Source organism: Falco punctatus (genome assembly GCF_963210335.1).
Source record: "Falco punctatus genome assembly, chromosome: 15".
Classification (NCBI taxonomy): Eukaryota; Metazoa; Chordata; class Aves; order Falconiformes; family Falconidae; genus Falco; species Falco punctatus.
Genome location: NC_137595.1, coordinates 15,340,799 through 15,365,040, shown reverse-complemented (window position 1 = coordinate 15,365,040; position 24,242 = coordinate 15,340,799). Strand labels below are relative to the sequence as shown.

Sequence of the window (24,242 nt, the reverse complement as noted above, 5' to 3'; positions counted from 1 at the left end):
GACCTCGAGCGTGTTGTTTTACCCCTGCACTTCCATTTCCTGTGTGCTTAGACCTGAACTACTCTGAGGAAGAGATTATTTCTTCCTATAGCTCTATACAGACCTTAGCAGGGTGACCATAACTGAGACCTACAGCCTCTGATGTAATACAGTTGCTAATGTGCTAATGAGGAACAGGATGTACTCAAGTTATGTGTAAGTACAGGACTAAAGCTGCCTTAACGGCTAGCATAAAAACAGCCAAGGTGAGGAAAGCGTGGCTGGGGAGAGTAAGAGAAAATAAAGCCGCCTTTCTCTGGGGTCTGCCTGAGGCTGGTACACAGCCTGTGCTGCCCACAGACATGCCTGAGGCCCTGGACAGCACATCCCCCATGCGTCCCACTGCAGCGAGACTGTGTAGGGAACAGCTGGACAAAAGGAAGGAGAGGGCAGGAGCCCGGCCCCTGCGATTATCCACATTGTCATGATGTGGGAGGAAGAACCAAGCACTGGCATCCTGAATTCACAACTAAGCCCACAAAATTGACAGTGAAAAGGACAGGAATAGGATCTTTGTACTTGTACCATGAATATTTCTACGGTGAAATACTGAGAAACACCAAATCCTCTTTTTAAAAAGAAAGGAAAGGCTTACCAGTAGTCTGGTCATGTCTAAGAAGAGAATCACTTTCAGACATGTCAGTCATAGCTGTTCCCAGTTTCCTGCCACCAGCTACCAGTCTACCTGAATGGGGTACAGACAAGGTGAGCACCGCAGTCAGACACGATGGTCTGCAGGATGCCCTGCTTCCTTTGCAAGCTTCACTGAAAGAGGAACACTGCTGCATTGCAGCCTTGTGTGGAGTTTGGTTCTAAGTTACAGTTTGTGCCTCGTTCAGAAAATTTAAGTGATGTTACAAAGCCAGAAGTGTAACCAAGGTCTCTTCATTTGCTGTTCCCTGTGAGGAAGCATTGTCAATTCAGAGGCGAGATTTCAACAGGCAGTCTGTCATTCTAGACCAGGAAAGAGCAACAGCTACTGATCCCTTAAGGACAGAGGATAATCGGCATTCGTCTGCCACCCTCCCTCCAAGACATGAGGTGCCTGGCAAGAATGCTGTGGGATCGCTGATAGCCCTCTCCAGGACAGGGAAAGAAACCACAAAGTTTCTTCTGACGAGCTGTGGAAATTAAAGGAATTAACAGCATTTCCATTTCTTGCCCAGTGCCCATGCATGGCAGTTTAGCACCTTCAAAACACTAGAGCTGTGTCTGCAGAAGGGGCTCTGGACACCCGGTGTGACTCTGCAGACTGCCAGGGTGCTGAGGGCATTGCCTTCAGATTCAGGGCTTTTGTCTGGAGACCTGGTCTCAGGCCATTCACATGCCATATCAAACCCCAGGTCCTCCCTGCATTCCTGCAGCCCTTCTGAGGGCACAGCAAGTGCAGGCATCTATTGTAATTTAGAATACATTTGTGGGGCTTGAAGCACTGTTGTTATTAGCTTCATGCAGGTGTTAGAGATTTCTTCTGCACTCCAAAACAGATGCTGTGCAGATCAGCTTCAAAAGCCCTTAGTAGTCCTCATGCTCGTGTCCTTTAGGTCATAGAAATCACTTTAAAGTCAGCAAGGAAAAAAACCCTGCTGTCTTCCAACAACTAAATGGGGCATACCCTAGAGCTGACAGCAAGATTGAACATCGCCTCTGTGCACTGCGAGGCGATAAATCCCTTTACTGGCACAGATTACTGACCGGATTGCTTGCATACAGATTAACGCAACAGCATGAGTCCTCTGGGTGACTGCAGAGCATGGAAAGCGGGAGGGGTGAATTTATTTGCTCAGATGTTTGTGATATTTATCTATCAATCACTAAGGAAAAAAACAGTTCATAAACTTAATTCTAAAAATACCTTCGTATACACAGAACAGAGAGCTGTGAAAATTACCCAAATTAAAAAAAAAGGAAACAAGCAGCCCCAAGGTGGCATACATGAAAGCCCAAAGCTGGTGCCACCTGCCCAGGGTCAGTGCGCCCTGAAACCACACCTGAGGTCTCCCCTTCCAGCCATGGGATTTCCTAACCTACCTCGCTCGAGCAGCACATAGCAATAATGCAAACAGCATGACTGGAAGAGGAAATGTAACATGTGAAGCAAATAATTCATCTTTGAGAGCCTCAGAAAATTCTTTCCCATTTCCATTTTTAATTTACCACCAAATATGTCGAATTAAAGAGAGGCTGTGAAACCTTTCTTATGGTGGGAAAGATGAAGGAACAGCCCCTTCACATTTTTAATTAAGTTTGCATTGACTGATGATAATTTATAGTTTATCACCCCCATTTCATGCTCCTTATCCAGTCCCTGCCTTGCGGGCTGCACTCACCCATAGGTGGCACGGTGCGAGTTGCAGTCCCTCACCCCAGGGAGGGGTCCATCCTCCCTAGCCCACTGCCCACCAACCCCCAGTGGTGCTGCTGCCATTAGTGATGGACCACTTGTCCCTAGCTGTTGTACTGCTGAGGGGAGCCAGGTCCCGGTCCCCCAACATGCTGCACCCATAACGAAGGGCCACCACCAAAAAGGCTCTGGCTGCTTCCAGGAACCCCGTGAGGAACCAGCCTAGGAGCTTGGGAAGTTTCTCCTCTTCCAACGGGCTGCCAGGAACCATGGACCTATTGCTCAACCAGCCAACCTAATTTAAAGACCTGTTGAATTAGTGAGATATTACTCTGATGCTCGAGACCAGGTAGGTGCCTGGCTAGCACCCAAGTAATTTTGGGGTACTGGGCCTGGCCTGCCTGATGCCAACATTTTTTGGCAGCTGGATGTACTAGCTTGGCACCCCTGGGTAATTCAGTCCCCACATTCGAAAACTGGCCTCAGAAATGAAAATGTGACTTAGAAAATAGACACAAACTCTTCTAAACCAAGACAGCAGCCCTTTTTTTTAATAAATAAATAAATAAATAAATTTCCTGAGCTTGGTTATCCCTGAAATCTTTTACTAGTGAAATTACTTGAACAAATTTCTCAGGAGACAATAAGCATCACAGCCTCATTTGGCATAAGCTGGATCGACTCTCCTACATTAAAACTGAGATCAGCTGCTAAATACTTTGTCTCCCCCAAAAAACAGACTATAAATCCAATAATAAATGCAATGATATATTTATCAAGGAACTAGAGGGCAAAAATAATTGAAATGATCTGTTCCTAAATATATTCCAGTGTTGGGAAAACAGAGTCTGCTTCCATTTCTGATGCAAATATTTTTCCCAGTCCTAGTATCCTTTAGGGACCACTTCGGCACATGGTGGGAAAAATGAGTACCACCCTGCAAGTGCCAAACCTACGGGTGCTCCCCATCAGCTCTCCATGTGCTTGGGGAGAGATGTGGGACAGAATACCCACAGCCAGCAGGAAAGCTGGCACCAGGCAGGCTCAGCCCAGGGGCCGGGATGCCTTACATGCAGGTGCTGGAGTGCTCTGCACCATTTCCCAGCTGCCTCCCCACTTCTCCGCTGCTTGCATTTGCTGGATACTGGCCTAACCGCTCCGATCTTTGTTATCCTTCCATGCTTGGAGACCAGCAAATGAGGTGAATGAAACTGGATGTTCATCATCTCTTGCGGGGTCACTGGGCACCTCCAAGCCTCCGTGAGGCTAGAGTTACGCAGCTGCTTGCACAGCTTGAGCTCAGTTCAGTGGGGATAACTCATTGCTTCCATTTTCTGAACACTAGAGCAATAACAATTAAAAAATCACAAGGATCAGCACAAAAACATTCCAGCTGTCCACTTGATTAATTTTTGTTAATTATGCATGGGACTACAGACAGCATTTGTTTTCCGTCTTGCTACAGATACTTTGTGTGGGCCATAAAAGTGACTTTTCTTGAAGAAAATAAAATATTATCTATGGAAAGCCTCGCTGCCAGAAGCAAAAAAAAAACCTTCCGAAGTAACTTCAAAAGATTTGGGTTCAGGCAACAGGGCAGCATTTTTAAGTAATTTAATTTAAAAAGAAAAGTAGCAACACCGTAACAGCACTATCTGAACACAATCCAGTCAAGTGGATTTCATTTAGGACACAAATACAAAACCAGGTGGAAAATCAGTATTGACTTGCAGTATTTGCAGTTATTTTACTAGTTATTTTTTTAAAAAGTTACACACCAATGATTGGGTAGCACAACCTAATGGGGCTGCACCAATGCCCCCACACTGATTTGCAGCAAAAGCTGGGGGTCCACATCCTTCTAAGAGCATCCAACCGTCCACACTGATCCCTACCAGGGAAACAGGTTAGGAGATTGATACCAAATGAAAATAGGAGGGGTGAAAGTAGGAGCAGTGACAGGGCTGTACCTGAACATTTGGGCAAAATAAATGGACTGGCCCCTTCCTGATTCCCCCTTCTTTCCCAGGAGCACAGGGGAAGTAATAGCATGTCTGAGGCTGGCGTCGCAGCTCCTCTGGTCCTGCTTAGCTGCTGGAGACAGCAAGGGATCTGCCAAGGGCAAGGTTAAGAGGGCAAAGCAGAGCTTCATCTGGAAGCCAAGTGCAGAGCCCTGTGCAGTCAGTCAGTCAGTCTTCTCATCGCCTGTGCAGCCCTCAAGACACCCACTCCTGCCTGTTGCCCCCAGACAGCCAGCTCTTGGTCGTGTTGTAACAGGCAGAGCCAGACCTCTTAAGGCGAGCTCAGGGAGGGCAGAAGGAAGGTGGTGAAAGCTGCAGACACACAGCACGTCTCTTCTAACCCAAGGACAAAACTGCAGCCACCTTGAGTCTGAGAGGTAAGACTTAAAGGAAATTTTAAAATAGTGTTTTGAAGGAAGAAAAGTAGAACGTGATGCTGCTTCTGAGCCACAGCCCACACTGGATGCAGTGATCCTGCACAGGCAAGCTAGGGCTATACTGCTGGGATGCTGCACCGACCTTTGCTAGAGCCAGAGCACACAAGACCAAGACAATAAAAGGGGAGAGAACCTGTTTGAAAGGACTCGAATAGACCTGCCACGCTCCTGAGCACTGCCCCCTGCTTCTACATACAGGCAAGTCATGCGCTTTCATGACAGCAGAAAAGCTCTTTGATTTCCCAGAAAGTAACAAATTATTCCATGCTAAGAGCAAACTGGTGCTTGACACAGCATTTGTGTAACACAGCAAAGCACACGGAGAGTGGGAAGAGAATCCTCTTGTGCAAGGATGATAAGCCCGTGACCTATGCATTTATGATCTGTGCTCTAATCATATTCACCAAACAATACATAAAAATACTTAAACAAAAGTCAGGATGTGTTAAAAGCAAACCAGGTCCCCAGCAGCTTTCTTGAATTCATGGAATTTAACCTTCATTTCTCTTGCTCTAAATTTTCCTTAAAATAAAAGCATGACCCTTACCAGTATGCGTACCCAGTTTAACATGCAACTGTGCCATTAAAAGCTGTGTTCATTTTTGTAGACAATAGACTGGCATAATTAGATATATACCTTTTCTCTTAATTTTTGTGTTTCCAGCCATAAACAGAGTGTCACCGTGGCTTTCCTTGGTCCCTCTGCAGTTACAGGTGGAGATCAGCCCTCGAGTTCTCCAGCAACCACATGCTGCTGCTTGCCAGTGTCATGAACAAGTGGGGCACTTGGAGACTTCACAAGCAGCAGTGAATCCATTAATGCTGGATCAAAGGTTGCATTTTCAGCCCTTGCACGCACTGGAGCAATAGAAGCACACACACGAAGGCTTCCACAAGCCTCTCTAATCCTCCCAAAGATGACATTTCTTGCAAATTTACCGGGTCCACATCCTGCACTGGCAGCAGACAGGGCAGCTCCCACACAGCCACATTTATTTGGTTACACTGTGATCTCATGAATGGCTTAAGCTGATATAAAGCACCACTTAAGGGAAAGAGCCGGTTGCTCTCTGCTTCCATCCTCCCCTCCTGCACTCCAAGAAAAGCAGTATCAAAGGACTGATTTAGATCAAAGCTGGATTTTTTTACTGCAGCCTGATTTTCACGCAGACGGGTAGCCCAGTCCTGCACAGCCTCACTAACACCCCTGCCAGTGCTGCGGGGAGACCAGGGGGTCACAGGGCAGGAATGAGCAAAGCAGGTGGTGGAGGAAGGACTCCACAGCATTCCCACATTGGGTTTTGACATTGGTTTCAGCTGACCTTGGCTGCCCTCGCTGCTGGAACAAGTACCCCAGTGGTTTGCCCCCACATCCCAGCCCACGTTTCCATTTCTGTCTTTGTGTCAGCACTAGACTGTCTGAAAAATAAACTGATGAACAAAACACTCTTCTCTCTTTTTTATCTTTTTTTCCAACCAAGAGACAGGTGTTTACCCCCCAACTAAAGTGGTAATTAAAACACAAGATTGGGCTTAAAAATCAAACATGTTATTTCAGCTGAGATGCTGCTGGTCTAAAGACTCAAAGCACCCCAGGATACAGGTCCAGCACCGAGTTTGTCTCCTGGCACTGATCTGAGTGAGCGTAATACACCATCAGGGTAAAGCATCCCTCAGGTCCCCCGTGTTCACTGCTTGCTGGGTTCTCCCATTTGAGCCGCTTTAGTTCCTCTGAGCATATAATGCATTAATGAATCCTTAATTCCACTTGCTCTTCTTTCTCACACAAAGCCTTGGCCACCAGCGTTCTGCAAGCAGGGCCTGGGCTCAGGCTTTGGGGCTGAAGCAAGCTGGCAGCCCAGGGTGTCACAAGAGCTGAGTGTTATTCTTTATCAGAACTCACACAGTTCAGAGCCTTTCAGCATTGCATGGATCTTATCTGTGCTCTCACAGAAAACAATAAAAAAGAATAAAAAAATGTGCTAGTCTTAGCCAGCAACTTCACCAAAGAGCATTAATAAAATCTTACAAAAAAAAGCCTTCTAATTCATGCTAGTTTGATGGACACCACAATGTTATCAGCAGAGAGCCACCCTCCAGGCGTGCTGCCAGCAGATGTATTTGTGCGGCATGGAAGTGCCCTGGTAGCACACCCTGCACCCCAAATGGATGGGGACACCCATCACACTCTTGTCATGACACAAGAGCCCAGAGACCTTGTTAACACCAAGCAGAGCAGTCTGAAGATAATCTCTTTGGAAGAACACAGAGGCAGACATGGTTAATTAGCCAGAAGGAAAGCAAATTGGTTGAGAAATCCAAAATAAGGAGCAACAAAGCTGTGACAGCTCACACATAACAGCTAAAAACAACAGGGGGGAGGAAAACGGTGTAAAAAGCACAGTTTAGCTTTGTCCCCCAAGTCATGTACTTCGGTAAGTAGTTCAAGACAGCCTCCTCCAGTTTCTGCAGAGGGAAAAAAAAAAAAAAGTAGAGGGAAATGATGTGTGCAAATACCTATGTATTATCTGTCTCACAGACTTCACGTGATCACAGTGGCACCCCGAAGTGGGAAAGTGAGCTCAGCGATGAAGATGGAGGGAGAGGCACTACCTCTGCCCAGCCCAGGACAAACACTCACAGGGGAAGGGACAAAAATGCAGCAGAATTAATGAAGAGTAAAATACTGTTTTAATGTACAGCTTCACTTGCTCCTATTGACAAAAAAAAATTCGTGCATTTTTTTGGGGTTGTTCCTAAGTAGATAATTTTTGCATTGAGAAATGTTTCTATAAAATTGACTTTTAGGGTCTGTCTATACTCAGAAACATTTCTAGCTTGTTTTACAGCAGACTCTGCCTAAATGATTTCTAAATTGGTTAAAATCATCATATAGATTTCAAATAGTCTAAAGCCAGCAGACAATTTTTTTCCTGCACTAAATTCAAGGTAACTTTGAAAAATCCATTACACTAATGCAAAAAACCCGTTCAGATTGCCTGTAGTACTGTTGTGCTGGTTTTGGCTGGGACAGAGTCAATTCCCTTCACTGTGGCTGGTACTGGGCTGTGGTTGGATCCTGCTGGAGCAGCGCTGCTGACACAGGGGGGTCTTTGCTATTGCTGAGCAGGGCTGGCACAGAGCCAGCCAGTGGGCTGGGGGGCACAAGGAGCTGGGAGGGGGCACAGCCGGGGCAGGTGACCCCAGCTGACCCAGGAGATGTCCCACACCGTATGGCGTCATGCTCAGCGTATAAAGCTGGGGGAGGAGGAGGAATGTGGGGACGTTTGCAGCGATGGCGTTTGCCTTCCCCAGGCACCGTCACGCGTGCTGGAGCCCAGCCGTCCTGGGGATGGCTGAGCACCGCCTGCCCATGGCAGGTGCTGGATGAACGCCTTGGGCTGCTCTGCCTGCCTGCGGCTCTGGCTTTACCTGTTAAACCGTCTTTATCTCAACCCATAACTTTTCTCACTTTTACTTTTCCGATTCTCTCCCCCATCCCACTGTGAGGGGAGGGAGAGAGGGAGGGAGCTGCTGTTATGGGGCTTAGTTGCCAGCTGGGGTTAAACCTTGGCACTTGTTTATTTCCATAACTTCTACATCCATTTAGGCAAGAGGAAAACAACTACAACTGCTCTGCTAACTTTGTGAACCAGGATTCAGGTTTAGGATTGCAAAAACAACGGGGGCTCTGGGAAAGCATTGAATACTTAAAAATAACAAGCACTTGAGTTGAGCCACAGAAAAGATTAATTTAATATCATATTTGTTCGTGGAGCAGACTTGTGTCCCCTCCTCATTCACACTTAACTGGCAAAGGCCAAGAAATTTGAAGTCAAGAAAGACAAAGTCACTCTAAGGCAAGTAATCAGACAATGACTAATGAGTAAAAAGAAGATTACATGAAAACAAGCCGGTCTGAGCTTGCATTTTAAGGCACATGTTCTTTTCCAACCTCATGATCAGGATTTATATCCAACAGCTTAAGCCTGGGATTTTGATGAAGAGAGAGAGATAGAATGAATGGATACTTGTAATTCAGGCTATATCTTGGGACCAATTAATGCAGCAAGAAAGTACTCCAAGGATGAGATCTGTCATCAGGTGACAGCATTGTTGGGAGGGGAGGTGGAGTTACTTTCAACCCACCTTTGCTCCTGCCCTGAGGTAGATGCAAATGTAGTAAAGAGGAACACTAAGACCTGATCTGTGACAAATCAAGAAGACCCATGGGCCCAACATCCCCAAAGTCCTTCTTCTCCTCCCTCCAGCTGAATATGCTGAGCATGACACCATACGGTGTGGGACATCCCTTGGGTCGGCTGGGGTCAGCTGTCCCGGCTGTGCCCCCTCCCAGCCCACTCACTGGTGGGGCAGGGTGAGGAGCAGGAAAGGCCGTGGCTCTGTGCCAGCCCTGCTCAGCAATAAGGAAAACTTCTCTGAATTATTAGCACTGTTTTCAGCAGAAATCCAAACACAGCCCCACACTACTGTGAAGAAAATGAACTCTATCCTAGCCAGAACCAGCACCTTCTCCTCCCCTTCTTCCATACCATTTAAGCCATGCTTGGATCCCACACTACCCAATGCATTCTCATGACGCCACCGCCCCCCCTCCCATCCTTTGATACAATACACAGGTATCATTCCCTTAGTCCATGGGCCACCCCCGTACAATGTCCATACAAGTCCACTGAGCCCATTTAGTCCGTGACTTTGGGCTCCACTCGTTACAGTGTCATTCAGGACAGGCGAGGTGGTTGTGTCGAGTTACTGGGCACCAAAGCCACCGCAGGTGGGTCACTGCTGCACTTGCGCTGCTTCTTGTGGGGCTTGTCCTCCAATGGTTCAGTGGTTCCTGCTACAGTAATCCCTATAACATGCGACTGCAACCATGGCTTACAACAATTTAAAGGTATCTCCATTACAATCTCCACTCCTGGTGCCTTTGGACCAGACCACCGGGTTTAACATTGCAATGAACTCCTCATCTTGCTGCCCTGCTCCAGCTCGGCCTTACCCGCAGACTGCAGTCCCTTAGGGCCGTACCTGCTCCAAGTGCAGCCTTACCCGTGGGCCACAGCCCCACCAGGGCTACGGCTGCTGCAGCAGAGACTTAGCCACAGACGCTCTGAGGTGCGCCTGCTCCAGCGTGGCCTTACCCGTGGGCCACAATGCCTTCAGAGACAGACCTGCTCCAGCCTGGTGGCCTTACCCACAGCCACAGTCCCTTCAGAAGCCAACCTGCTCCAACATGGCATTACCCATGGCTGCAGTGCCTCCAGGGCTGTACCTGCCCTCTTGTGGGTTTGTCCACGGCCACCTTCTTTGAGATGCTCCAGCATGATCTCGTGCACAGCCACTGATTGATGCTTCAAGGTGCACCTGCTGCAGCACGGACTTGTCCACAGCCACAGATGCTTCGGGGTGCACCTTCTCCGGCGTGGACTTGTCCTCGGGCTGCAGTCCCTTCAGAGGTATACCTGCTGCAGCACAGCCACCACCACAGCCACAGGTGCTTTGAGAGGTACTTGCTCTGGCGGGGGCTTATCCACAGCCACAGACGCTTTGGGGTGTCCCGCTCCCATGTGGACTCACCCACAGGTCACGATCCCTTTGACTGGAGCTCACAGTGGAGTCCCAGCCTGTCCAGTACAGCAGCACAGGAACAGCAGCGATGCCCTGGCCCTCTGCCAGCCCCGTCACATCGCCATTGCCGTTATCAGACTGTTCCCAGGCGCAGCACAGGGAGATGATAAGCAGTACAGCACGACAGCAAGCAGCGAAAGTAAGAAGCAGCCGCTAACGAGCACCAGGCTCTAATACACAGTAAGGCAAGCAAGCCCCAAGGCAAGCACAGGAGCCTGCCAAGTAATAGCTAAACAGCAATAACAGCTATACATTCAATCTAGCACATTCCAATCAAACCTGTCATTACCTTGAGCCCTTCAAGTCTCACGCTGGGTGTTAAAAGGACTGTCATGGTTTAACCCCAGCTGACAACTAAGCCCCACGCAGCTGCTCGCTCACTCCCCCCGTGTCTGGATGGGGGAGAGAACTGGAAGAGATAAGTAGAGAAATCCTGTGGGTTGAGAAAAAGATGGTTAACAGGTAAAGCCAGAGCCGCAGGCAGGCAGAGCAGCCCAAGGCGTTCATCCAGCACCTGCCATGGGCAGGCGGTGCTCAGCCATCCCCAGGACGGCCGGGCTCCAGCACGCGTGACGGTGCCTGGGGAAGACAGATGCCATCACTGCAAATGTCCCCACATTCCTTCTTCTCTCCCAGCTTTATATACCAAGCATGACACCATATGGCATGGGATACCCCTTGAGTCAGCTGGGGTCACCTGCCCCGGCTGTGCCCCCTCCCAGCTCCTTGTGCCCCCCAGCCCACTGGCTGGCTCTGTGCCAGCCCTGCTCAGCAATAGCGAAGACCCCCCCGTGTCAGCAGCGCTGCTCCAGCAGGATCCAACCACAGCCCAGTACCAGCTATGGTGAAGGGAGTTAACTGTCCCAGCCAAAACCAGCACAAGATAAGGAGTATTGACCCACTAAGTCATGAATGAAGGTCATCTTGCTCATTCCGAGAGTCTCACAAAAACCACAGTTTCAGAAAAAAAGTCAGAAAAAAGTCTACGTAGGAAGTTTGAGACTTAGAGCTTAGAAGTGTGAATGTCACAGAGAAAGGCACATAAATCTCATAGGGCATAAAAGTTCTGAAAACTGGGAAGTCACTTGACAGTAAGTCATTACTCCATATTTTTTAAACCATCCACAAAATAAGTCACAAGTTTATGGATCTACTTTGCACAGTCTCACAGAAACCAAGATGACCTCATTGTTTAGACACTGTGCATAAACACTTCCCTGAGGTGAGATTACAGGCTGGCTCATAGTAAAAAATCTTTTTGTCTTTTGCTAAATCTGAGGCTTGAGAACTGTGTTCTAGTTCACCAGGTTCAGTTGCTGTCCACACTGTCCCTGTTACAGCACCAGTCCCTGGTGCTTCTCAGAAACACAGATGCACACCTCTCTGCAAGACACTGCCTCTGCTTTGTGATTAGCAGATCCAAGTTCACCAGGACAAACTGCAAGCTCAAGCTAAAAAGTCCCATGGAAGATGAAGATATAATGGGAAACAAAAAGTACAGATTCTCCCAATGCTGGATCTGGGGGTGTCAAACCACTGGTGCCCCGACTTCCCATGAACACCCCAGCATGCAGAAGCAATACTCTGCAGAGTAAAGATATAAAGGTAGAGATGTACCAAATGGCTTTAGAGTTTAGCAGAGCTACTCAAGTCACAGCAAAACCCGTTCATTATACAGGGTTGGCTGACCTGTCTCCTTCATCTCTGCACTTCGCTTTAACTCCACAAAGCCTAAAAGAGCATTTCACCGATCTTAACAGAAATACTAGTCATCTTAATGCTCCAATACCCTCTGGCCACATCTCACTGAGGACATTTTCAGTTGCGTCCTGACTGGCTATTGTTCAAAACAAAGAGTTTAATCTGCGGGAAAGCAAAGACGTAAAAAGTGAACTTAAAGTAAATGTCATCTTCTCAACTATACAGTTCAGCCTCTTTGTAATCTGTGCTGCATAAATCCTGTTAGGCATCAGAGAATCTGCAACCACATTTATCATCGGGACTTAAGTCAACATAAAAACATGTTTCACATCCCCCAAACAGGCTAAGTAAAATTATATTTGTTGTTGAACACTGCCTTCATGACATTTAGAGCTACAATCTCCAGCAGACAGAAGAGACAGAAACGTACCCTTATTACACAACGTGGAAACATATTCAGTGTTTTACCTGGACTTCACACAAGGCCTGAATGCAGCTTGATTGATCTCACTCAAACGCATACAGAGTGTCTTCAGGTCAAGCTGCTCTTGCCCTACAGTGTAGCAGCCTACTTACAAGCGCAGATCACTGTTGTAAACCCATGGGACTTTTAATCTCACACAACACTGCAAGACGCTCAGTTACAGAACTCAAGGGGTGTAACGAAGCCAGGCACATTTTGTTAAGTTATCTACACTGGCTTAGGATACAGCCCAGAGAGCCACATGTATTTACGTTAGGCTCTAAGCTCCCGGTCCCAAAGATATCCCCTGAAACCACAGATAACTTCAGCGCTTGCAATTAAGCATGAGTTTCTGGAGCACCTCCTGTGGCTCTGCACTCAGTGGGCTGAAGCTCTGGAGGAGACAGACTACACATAGGCTTTGGCTCCCACTGCCTGTGATCAAGACTCCCATGGCTCCTACAAGCTAAGCACTTGTGGCACTTAAATAACTGTATGGGAGCCCTTTGATAAAGCCCTGGAAGCCCTGCTAGGCATACAGCAGCAAGAAATCTGAGGATGCTGCAAGCTTGTTTTAAGCCTACTGGGATGTAGGACATCACAAGGAATCATCGCAGACTGAACTTGACCCCCAAATCCTCTAACAAACATTGTGCAGAAGTCAGTTAAATACCAGACTGCTCTGGTGACATTAAAGCTCCTCCCAAAGACACTGCCATCCCCTACTCAAGGTCTGGGCACTGCGGAAAACAGACAGAAGAGCGCAATACTCTTCATTTTTAAAAAAAAAAAAAAAAAAAAAGAGAGAGAGAGAGACTGAGAAAGAAAAGATGATCTTGGAAAAAATCCTCTCTCTTTGGAAGGCAATAGCTGAGTCACCAGTAGGTGACAGACTGGATAAAACTACCTATTGCTGTCACCAAGAAGACCCAGAGAACAGCTACCTATACAGTGCGTAATCGCTTCTGCTTGATAATCCCCCTTAGAAGAGACCCAGTCCTCACCAGACCTCGTCCTTCCAATCAACTTGTGGAGCAGTACTCTCCACCAGGACAAAGCTTGTTCGTGTAGCTGATGACACTGATTGATTTGACACAACTAGTATTTTTTCTGAATTTCTTCCATTTTTCTCTTTCTTCTGGGATTTATTGGTACAGCATGCACTTGTAAGTGATAAACAATTTTCCATTAAGCACGGAGAAGAGGCTGCTACTGGCTTGTTTTCTACACAGTTTGAGGGTTTTTCTCTTTTTTAAAGAAAATTGGATAGCTGATGATACTCATTTCAGATTCAGTTCCTATTTCACACCAGCCTGCTTTTCTCCCCCTGATAACATCAAACATAATACATAGTGCATATTAAGTCCCAGGAGACTTAATGCATCTATCACCTAGGGTCCTGCAGTGCTCCCGTGCCCTTCATCTGATATTTGGTCACGTTTCAGGCTGAGTTGAGAATTCTGAGGTGTGAAACACCTCAGCTCAAATGGGACTGAGGTACTTGAAGTCTCCTCACCCAGGCTCAGGGGAGGGAGCCTGTTGTGGGGAAGCAGATGGCCTAGGAGGACATTTCACACTATTCAAAGCAAGAGTAAGATCTTCAAAGCTGCTTGTTTCAGACACTCCCTCTCCATCGCAATCATGCAGAACTGTGCATTGCAAGGGGTCCTACCTACCAAATCTTGACGTTTGTGAAACAGAAATTTTCCTAGGTAATTCAAGAACATTCCTCAAGCCACCTGATAAGTTCCACTTTTACAGTGTTTAAATGTCACAAGCATCTTTGGAAGCACATCAAATGAACAGCTTCACTATGCTACACATGCTGTTAAAGCTCTTGCCTCAAAATACAGTGTGTTTTAGTAGCAGTGCAATATGTTTTATTACCATATAAATCTCTCTGATAAGTTTTTTCTTTAACAAAGCAGCTTCAACCTTCTGTTCCAGAACTAGTTCATGCAGTCACCTGCATTAATTCATCACATTGTGCAAACAGGGGTGCTGGCTGCAGGACAGATAAAACAGAGCCTCCCTCCACCCTTCAGCTCTTCCCTGTGTTTTACAGGAGTGTGAAGTAGGGTGAACTGCATTTCAGGTAAACCATAGTCATCCTTCTACTGCTGCAGAAAGGTGAGAAAGCTGTCAGTCAAGATGAGGTCCACCAGCAGAGACTCCATCCCCAGAAACTTGCCTCATCGCAGGTGGAAGAAATTTGCTTTGAACAGGATTAATATAAGAGCCAAGGAAGATGGAGGAAAAGCCAGCTTATGCTATTTTGGGTTACAAAACTCACTTAAAAATCTTTCCACATTCCACCTAAGAATCCTTTTCCACATTCCTGAATTAAGGCAAAAACTTTGCGAGGTTCACATCCCTGGCATGAGTGTAGTGTCCCAGGGTATTGGACACCAGTCTAACTAGAGGCAGAGCAGATATACATAAAGTCTAGGCATGCAGTAATCCCTCCCTGTCTGAAATACTGCTGATTTCCTGGAGATAAACATGGTCTTTATGCTGTTCTCAGATCTCCATTCCCTTCTTTATTGGCCACTCCATTTGTGGTCTGTGCTGGATTTAGCTTCTCATGAGCTGCATCGAGTGCTTCCCTGTTGACTTCAGCAGATGCAGAAGCAGCTGCTAGGCTGGCCAAAGACTGCAGCTTTGAGTTAAGGAGTAGTCTCTAGACCTAATAAAATTGCCAGTGCTCCAAAATTTGCAGTCTCAAAACCTAACAATCTCGTTGATGTTGCAGCACTCACTGTAGTTACAGACCAGCTGATACCACTCCCTCCAGCTTCTGGATTTTAACTTAAAATTTAAATATAATCAGTGGTGTAGATTCAAACATCTGAATTTTCCAAACCCAGAGCCCACAAAGGTTGAGTTTGTTTCTAACTAGCATGTTTGCATTTTCATGCATCTTTTCGGCATCAGTCCTGCACACCAAAACTTTAAAGATCTCAACTTTAAGTAAATGTTATTCTGCATAACTGAAACCATTTCAGTAACCCACTTTGTTTATTCCTCCCAAAACATCCATTTTCTAGTATGTTTCAATAAAATGGAGCTGCAAACCTGATGGGGGAAGATAAAGATATACCCAGCTCTGCCAGGAAAATCTGTAATGTTTTATGCCTTGGCAAGATATATCTGTGTCTAGTGCACCCACTACACACCCACAGTATGTCTTTTAATTGTTACAGGGCACTTCAAGCTGGTATCTAAAGAGTCTTTAAATGTTCTGGATTAAAAGAGAAATAAATGTTTTCTGAAGACCTAAAGTGCCATAGAACATTTTAGTTCAAATAAAACCAGATTGTGATGGTTCACTCCAATGTGTCAAAACTACTGATGGTCTTACCTCCCTAGTAGGTGGTGGAATTCATGAATATTCAATGTTATTAGCTATTATGTTCTCAGGGCAGACGTAGCCAGTCCTTTATAAATTATACATGCACTCTTTGCAGACAGATGAGAAAGCCAATTAGCCATGTGGAATTTGCATATCAATCGAGGAGAGCGTCCCATGTTCAGCCGCCATACAAGAAGCATCGTAGATTCGCATTCTGCGTCTGTAGTCTGGTTTGGATTTTGCAAACCTTCCCCCACAGTTATTGATTTCTTTAACTAGAGCTTTATCTAGTAGCACATTTGGGAGGCAACAGAGATGCCCAGGGAGGCATCCCAGCACCCACCCAAGCAGCATGACGCCCAGGCCACAGGCACAGGCTGCTTTCAGAACGCAGGAACTTGGCTACAGCAGGAAGGGTTTGGGGCTGCCCTGCCTGAAGCTCCCAGCTGCCTGATCGCACACCCCTGCCAGAAGCACTGCAGGCACACAGGGGTTCCCTGGACCCAGTGGTCCAGGCAGATTCTGCAAGGTGAGCCTGCCGAGGAGGCACAGAAGGACCCAGCAACTCCCAAGCCCCATGTAAGGGGTGCCCTCCCATTCACAGAGAAGATAGAAGAACATCTGCAGAAACCACAACAGCCTGAAAGCCGGATCAGGAGGTTTAGCAGGAAAAGGAGCCATAAAAACACTTGGAACATCCCAATGGGTCAGCAGAGCTGAACCAGTGGTCTCTCAGAGACCCGCCTAGCACTGCCATGGATGCTTTGCAAAAGCACTGTGAAGCAGCATCCTTCTCTGTCCGTTTCTTCCCATAGTCCCTACTCTCTTTTTCAGCCCACATTCACCTGTACTTGTGCACCATGTTGGGATGTCAGGTCTTGTGGTCCCAGCTTACACATGCCGACACTTTTCCTGCTCTGTAACTCCCTGTTTCCCTCGCTGCAAGCCCCATCAGTCAGGAGGGGCTGGGATCAGCTCTGAGTTGTACTTACTAACTCAGCAACCAGCTCCTGCAGTTGCTCCATGTGGGCTGACATGAAGTTATATTTAAGGCATGAAATCCCTGTCTTACCTCTATAAATGTTTTCAATGACTCATCACAGGGAAATTAGCAATGCTATACAACCATGAAAACAAGAAGGACACTTCTGGGAAAACTGCCTTTCTCTCCAGTGGGAGTTTTAATTGGCACCAGCATTTGTGTTCATATTGATCCATGCTCTTCTACACTCAGCACCAGTATTTAAGCATGAGAAGGTGTGGAAACAGTACAGATGAGGCGTGTGACTGTGAAAGCATATGGGAAAGTGCTGATCCCTTCTCTCTGTAGTATCAGCCTGTAATTATTAGTTTCTCTACAACTCAGGGTTTATACAAACTCAGCAAAGGGGGTATTTGCAGTCAGCTAGGAGCACACATGGTCAGCTGCTCCATCTCAGCTGATGGGGAGTAACACCTGCCCTGACGCTGCAATTTGGAACATGGCTGGACAAGGTCCTGCTCAAAATGCCATACCCAGGACTGCAGGCAGATGTCTACCTAGACACTGATGCCAGCAGGAGACAGAAATTCTCTGCAAGAGACCAAAAAGTCTGGTCTTTGCCCTGTCACTAGGCATGGATGGATCTGGGGGACAGCATCACCACAGTCTCAGGATCTGTCAGCCATACCAGGAGATGCCACTTGCTGGAACATGCAAACCACTCTGCAGGTCTGAACGGAGCAGAAGATGTAGGCACCGTCAACCTCTGCTAATTCAAAGTTTTAGGAAGCTTGTTTTTCTCAAAGAAGAGCATGTGTAAAAGAATACAGAAATACAAAAAACCCAAGCTTGTCAGTAGTGGTGGGTGATTGTATTGACAATTGGAATCAGTTTTGATAGCAAAAAGACATTTTGCAAGCAAATATCCCATCTTGTGGTCCAGCACATTTCATTGTTTTCCAAAAGAAAAAATGTACTGAAACATAAAGCTGCAGTGTAAGAGCCGTCTTTCCTGCTCACCCAATAAACAATAATGATGAAACTTTACATGCAGTTCAATTAAATGCATGTTTAAGGATTACAGCTGTTACAATCTGCTGGATATACAAAAGCAAGGTCTTTTGGTTTAAAGTGCACTTGTGCTCTACCTGTGCGTTCCCCTGCCTCGTCAGGCTGGCTGCAAGGAGAGGACACCAGGAGCTGGTTCTGTCACCGGCTCTGTAAGCTTGGTTGTGCCTCCTTGAGGCTGTATTTGCCATCCTCCCTGCCCTCTCCTAGCTATGGTACATCTCCTCCAAGAAGGGCTGCCAGCCTGGTGCCCTGACCAGGACATGTCCTGCCTGTGGATCCTATGGGGTCACCACATAACCTGGGCTGACAGTCCCAGCCATAAGGTTCTCTCTCAAAGTCCCACACTGACTAGGCTCAGGCCCTACAAAGAAAAGACGAAAGACTAATTGCATTGAATAGTTTCTCCTCCACATCCTAGAAAGACAAGACAGGACTTAGCTGAGCACACTCAGAAAAGGGTTGTTAAGATCAACCAATCCTTCTGAGGCCCTTGAGATCCCCCAGAAAGCTGAAGACACAACCACCTTGTCACAGAGCAAGGTCACAACAGTCCCACCACAACTGGTGGGACAGATGTCTGGTGCCCCAAGGACTCCCTCTCTGCTGCAGCTCTGGGAAGGTTTCAGCTTTCCCCTAGGAGCACAAGAAGGAGGTTTGCCTTCCTCCAAACCTCTTTCACACAAGCAGTTTCTCTCTCCACAGCCTCCTAAGAGTCTGAGAGCTCTGGCAGCTCAAGCAGGGGCTGACACAACTTGTCACGTTTCAACGTTGCTAATAACAGCTTAAAAAAATTGGGGGGGGGGGGGGGGAGGTGGTGAAATAGAGTTTTGTGGAAAATACAGATTGATATGATTCAGTTTTTGTAAGGTGGTAATTTAATTAGCATCTCAGAGGGAAACTTGGGTTTGTCATGATTAACTCTTTTCCTTCTGAAAAAAAAAGCAACTTAAACCAATGTCATGAGTTATTGTAATGGCTGATCAATTAAAACAGGAATCAGGACTCTAAAAGGCATAAGTAAATTCAGCAATATTTATCTTTTTGTAAAAAAAAAAAACGCTCATGGAGATGATAATTTTGTTGGAATGCATGTTTCTGCATTTTCTGTTCATTTTCCCCCAGGCAGCTTGCTGTGAGTATCAGGGCTCAGGGCTGAAAGAGAAGAGAAAGCTGGCTGGCCACGGTTAACTTGCATTCAAAGAGCAAGGGCACCAAGCACGAAATACAGACATAGCAATTGTATCTTCCAGCGGCACGCCATGCCCTACTGCTGAGGCAAGGCAGCTCCCTACCACCAAAATCCCACCAGTGCCCATGTGGGCCAAGGCAAGAGCAGGAGCTGCAGCTGCTCCAGCATGGCAGAGCTGTCCTGCAAGTACCAGACCTGCCAAAGCAAGCAAAGTGTTTCCTCCAAAACAGGAGCCCCTAGACAAGCTGATTTCAGGGGCATAAGGCAGGAGCCTGAGCTGCAGGTCCCAAACACCACCACATGCTCCTGCCCACCTCCTGAGGCAAAGTGGGCTGGATGTGATCAGTGCATGGCCTAAACTCTCGACTCTGCAGAACAGCAAGCCTGGACCATGCCAGGAGTACTGTGCAGAGGCTACAGCACCTTCAGACACCCCCAGCTTGGGTAGCCTCAAGGGCAGTCCTGAGCTGGTGGTCCGTGAAGGCCCTGGCAGACAGAGGCAGAAAGACAGATGATGCTGCCCACTGAAAGGGGAGGCTGTTTGCACCTCTGCAGGTAGAGCAGACCCTTGATTAGGCCTGAATACAGGCTTGCACCGAACTTAACTGTGTCATCGAGAAGGATAATTTGTTGCAGAAAGCATGAAAAGGAGGTATTTAGGGGCTGAAGATGAAAGTCTAGCAAGATCTATTCTACTTTCCACCACAGATTTAGCAAGGATTTGCTTTCAGCAAAGAGCACCTTGTTTACCTGGGGATGGCTAGCCAAGCTCTCCTACCCCAGTGCAGCAGGGCACACGTTACAGACAAGCTGCCGTGGGTGGTACTGTGCAGGGCGCAGGATTGCTGGCAGCAGCTTGGTCACACCAGCGTGTGAGCAGCACAGCTTGTACCACATGCAGCTCCCCTTCCTGCCCCAGCAATGGGAGACAATTACACTTCACATGCCCCTGTACACCGTTAATCTTGTTAAAGTATTTTGCAAGATTGGAATCTAATTCAGCAGCTTTACTGCAAGACTGATGCCACGCCGGGGATGCCCCCCTACAAGGAACATTAGGAGGAAGCTGTGTTACCTCTAGCAGATCTATGCACAGCCCCAGATGGGTCAACACTGAACAAAACTATCTAGCAGCCCTGCACCTTGAAAGCTGGTGCTCTGCTGAGCCAGAGGTGTGTGGCTGCTGTGGTCCATGGGCACCACCAGCATGGGACACACTGGCTGACATGGGGCAAGTAGGCAGCATTGCTAACAAGGAAAGAAAGCATTTCTTCCCAAAATCTCCATTTCCCTCCTCAGGTGCTCAGATCTAACTGCAAGGGACTGGCTGGGTCCCATACAACCACACTAAAACCTCAGTGATAAAAACTTCAGTATCCTTGAGCATCCGAACGCTCCAGAGATAACCAGAGTTGGGAGCATGTTTTGGTATCCCAGCACCTTTCGAGCTACTCTGCCCTGTGCTAAACAGCTGCAATAATACATAATAGGGCAGCCACTCCCGTTGGTTATGATTCACACCAGAAACTTGTGCCGAGGCTCTGGAAAGCAGCAGCTCAGGAGACAGGGACTGAATCAGCCCTCAACAATTACCTCACTAATATTGCTGATAATAACAACTGTACACAGACAATTAGCAGCTGGGGAAAAGCTCTGTGGTTTCATTCAGTCCTCGTGAAGTAAGAACCCTACAGTGGGAAAGCCTCTCAAAAACAGCTGAGGCAATTTGCGTTTGGGTTTTGTTTCCCAGTGTGCAGAAATTACCAATGAAATACTGCTGTAAATCAGGCTGTTACAAGAGCTCCCACAGCCCTTTGGTAATGTCAATCATCTGATTGCCTTCAGTGAGTGTTTCCATGAGTGAGGACTTTTGGCAGGAGTAAAGTTTGAAAGATGAAGCACTTGCATATAATGACAGATTCACAGAATAATATGAATATTTATACACACTGGCATGGGAGCACTAGGCTTCCCATACAATTATTTATGCGTTGTGTTCAGGCATGCCATTCATCTTGGCTACTTTCAAGTGAGCAGCTTTGAGGCTCGCAGAAGCAGTCAACACACACTCAACCACGCTTTGCTCCATTTTGTATCAGCGCTGATTCAATGCCACAGCTTCTGCAGAACAATGCCAAGGCAGCAAAGCCAGATTTCACCCCAGTATTATTGCAAGGACGACAGCACCCTCACTGCGAGCTTTACTGGCTGGGTCTCTCAGACACACAGCTCTGCTTCCCCTTCGCTGATGCCTAAAGCCAGAGGGTCCCCTGTGACTCCCACCGCTGACATCCCTAAAGGACTCACCAAGGCTGAGGCCCTAGAGACAAAGATTGGGAGCACTGTACTCTCTCTACAGGTTTGTCCACGTGGCAAACACACCAGTTTTTTTGGTGCCAAAGCAGTGTTTCCAAGAGAGGGGTCAGCTGCAGGGGGGCAAGCAGTTCAGCACAGACAGTGCAGACCTGGCGTGCCCACTTGCTACAATGTGCTGCAGAAAAAGAAAATATTTTGCTATTGTTACCTCTCTTAATCAACACTGGCAACAGGAGGGAACCCACAAAATCCAGCATGAGACAGTGGAATACAAACGTTGCAGGGAAAAATACGAGACATCTCACGGGGTAAAGGATGTGAACAGGCACTACACAGAAAAGGTGTGTACCTCCTAGCCAAGAAAAACAGCCTGGGACAGGCATCCACCACAGTGAGGTAAGAAACCTTACAGATGTACTTATGGTATTCACTGAGGTTTTCCCCTACCTGGAGTATTTTTCTTTGTAGAAGAGAAATCACTAGAGAAATGCTCCTCCTAAAGCTGTGGTGTGGGTGGTAGCCCAGAAACTCACACCTTGCCAGAGCTGAACTGTGAACTCCTAAGCCCAGAGTGCTAGGAAAAGGTATTCCCAGGGAAGACTGCTTTCTAGAAGCATCCACTCATTTTTATTTTATTTTATTTTATTTTTAATAAACACAAATAGTACTGCACCCACAGGCCGCCAGCAGCAGTAGTGTAAGAGATTTGGGCAGGGAATTTGCAGCCTGCCCCCCTCATGTAACACCTTCCCGATTACTCCTGCCATCTTGCACAATCAATACTAATTATAGCCACGCTGTCACTCTGTTAGCGAGGAGTAAAATGGTGACGATAATGATGATGGGGTAGTAGAAACGTTCATCCTCTGCACATTGGTAATCTGAACTCACTCATGTGCTCTGAATGCATTAGGATAGATGTGCTCTGAATCCAGAGAGATCCAGATCAAGCTATGGAATAGCTGTGCAAACCTGTTTCGACCATAAGCTCTACAAGTTAATTAAACCATCAAATGCTTCCAAACCAGTGCCCCGTAAAAAAGATTTTTCACAGGCACTCTCATTCACGAAAATTTGCAAGACAGGCTGCATCAGTAACAAGAAGACATCTGTACAGGGCATACAGATATCTTAAACAAGGCAATGTTCTAATCTGCCTTGGACTGGGGGATTTCAAATGAGAATTTCTGGACATTTCCCAGTCCCTTTTCTGGCTGGGCTCAGCGTGACAGCTCAGGAGCTGACCAATTTGCCATTCCTTGAGGGGAAACGAGCCCAGGCTCAGCTTCCTGCAGCGCCAGATGCTAAACAGTCATTTGGGAGCGCCAGATCCAACACAAGCAGCTTTGTGGTGGGACTCACCACTACAAGCTCCTTCTGTGTAACCCTGCACTCAGCATCATCCAAGAAGCCAACTGTAGTGGGAAGAACAGATTTTCCTGCCAGAAGGTGATCTGAACACTCACCATGGACAGGCCATGCCTGGGGAGTCACTGATGTCCTGAGAGTCACTGATGTCCTGTTTATCACTGACTGCCACAATACCTTTGTGGCCATGATACAGCATGATGCCCTGAGCCCTGCACATCACATGCACGGAGCTGTCCATCCCTAAATCACGCGTGACCCAAAACAAAACACAAGCTTTCACGAGCATTTAAGTATCAGACTTCAGTGCGCAAAGTTCATTTGTCACACAACTTGGACACATCAGGATTCTTTTTTTTCCCTCAGTGCTACACATAGCACGCTCAGATGCTAAACCAGAAGCTATTAGCAGTGTGCTCAGCAGTATCCTCTGCTGACAGATCAAATGTGTTAGCACAAATGTACCTACGGACGCTGTGTGAAATAGACAGTGAAAGTTGGTCTTTGCGGTCAGCTAGGTCTGTCTTTCAAAACATAGCATTTAACCAAGAAAAGCAAATAGAAAAAGATTGAAAGCAGGCTGAAAAGCCACCAACAAAATATGTGCCGCATGGTAGTCTGGAATGGGGCCCCAATATCCCCCAGATCCATTGCTTTCTGCTCCATACCAAAACTCCATTTAGTGCCTTTCCTCTCTCACCAGGGGAAATTTATGCAAGACCCAAGCAAGCCTGTGTCAAATCCAAAGGCATTAAACATACGGAAGGGTGCTTTACCTATCACAATGCAAATTACATCAGCCGTAAGCCATAAAAAAAGCTCATTTCAAACAACAGTAATCTAACAGAGTTATTCCAAGGAGAACTAGTGGCTATATTTGTTTTCTTTCTGATATTGCAACAGCAAACCATGCATGAAGTTTATTAAGCCATGCTAATTGTCTTTCTGTTCTAGTACATTTTAGCCATATGGAGAATCTGGCTGACGCTCAAAAGACAAAATTGTTATTTGGGGAAAAATACCCTGAAAAGCTATGACTGTTTCACATGTTAATTTCTTCAACAATGTGTATAATATGTAATCAAAATGTCAGCTTGGATGTGGTACAACATGTTGGAATCCATCAGAGAAAGGTAATTTGCAGACCCTGAGGAGATACACACAGGAAAACAGCTGAGTTCACAAAAACCATTTGCCATTAACCTGAAGAGTTCATGTTCACTGGGGAGAGCAGATGATTGCACTGGGTACAGTGCCCATCCAGAAGCATGTGCTAGTACTCTGTCATGAAAAAATCCCTACTGGGGCAG

The 24,242-nt window shown here is 46.9% G+C and overlaps 2 protein-coding genes across 3 annotated transcripts in view; both read right to left on the bottom strand.

Moving 5' to 3' along the window:
• The window catches only part of LOC308053892 (uncharacterized protein), a gene marked incomplete at its 3' end in the record, with an annotated part of 72,006 nt that extends 53,141 nt beyond the window's left edge, over nucleotides 1–18,865 (bottom strand). Inside the window, exons 1-2 of the mRNA XM_080365803.1 lie at nucleotides 12,660–18,865; nucleotides 5,479–10,923 (exon numbers count right to left, since the gene is read on the bottom strand). Coding sequence (XP_080221929.1) covers nucleotides 5,479–5,509 — 31 coding nt within the window. The 5' untranslated portion in view covers nucleotides 5,510–10,923; nucleotides 12,660–18,865. The remainder of the gene's footprint in view (nucleotides 1–5,478; nucleotides 10,924–12,659) is intronic.
• GPR50 (G protein-coupled receptor 50) overlaps nucleotides 18,859–24,242 on the bottom strand; it is an 83,250-nt gene continuing 77,866 nt past the window's right edge. For both annotated transcript variants that reach the window (XR_013923839.1, XM_080365745.1), the window contains one exon: nucleotides 18,859–24,242. This exon is cut by the window's right edge. The gene's annotated coding sequence lies outside the window, so the exon portion shown is untranslated.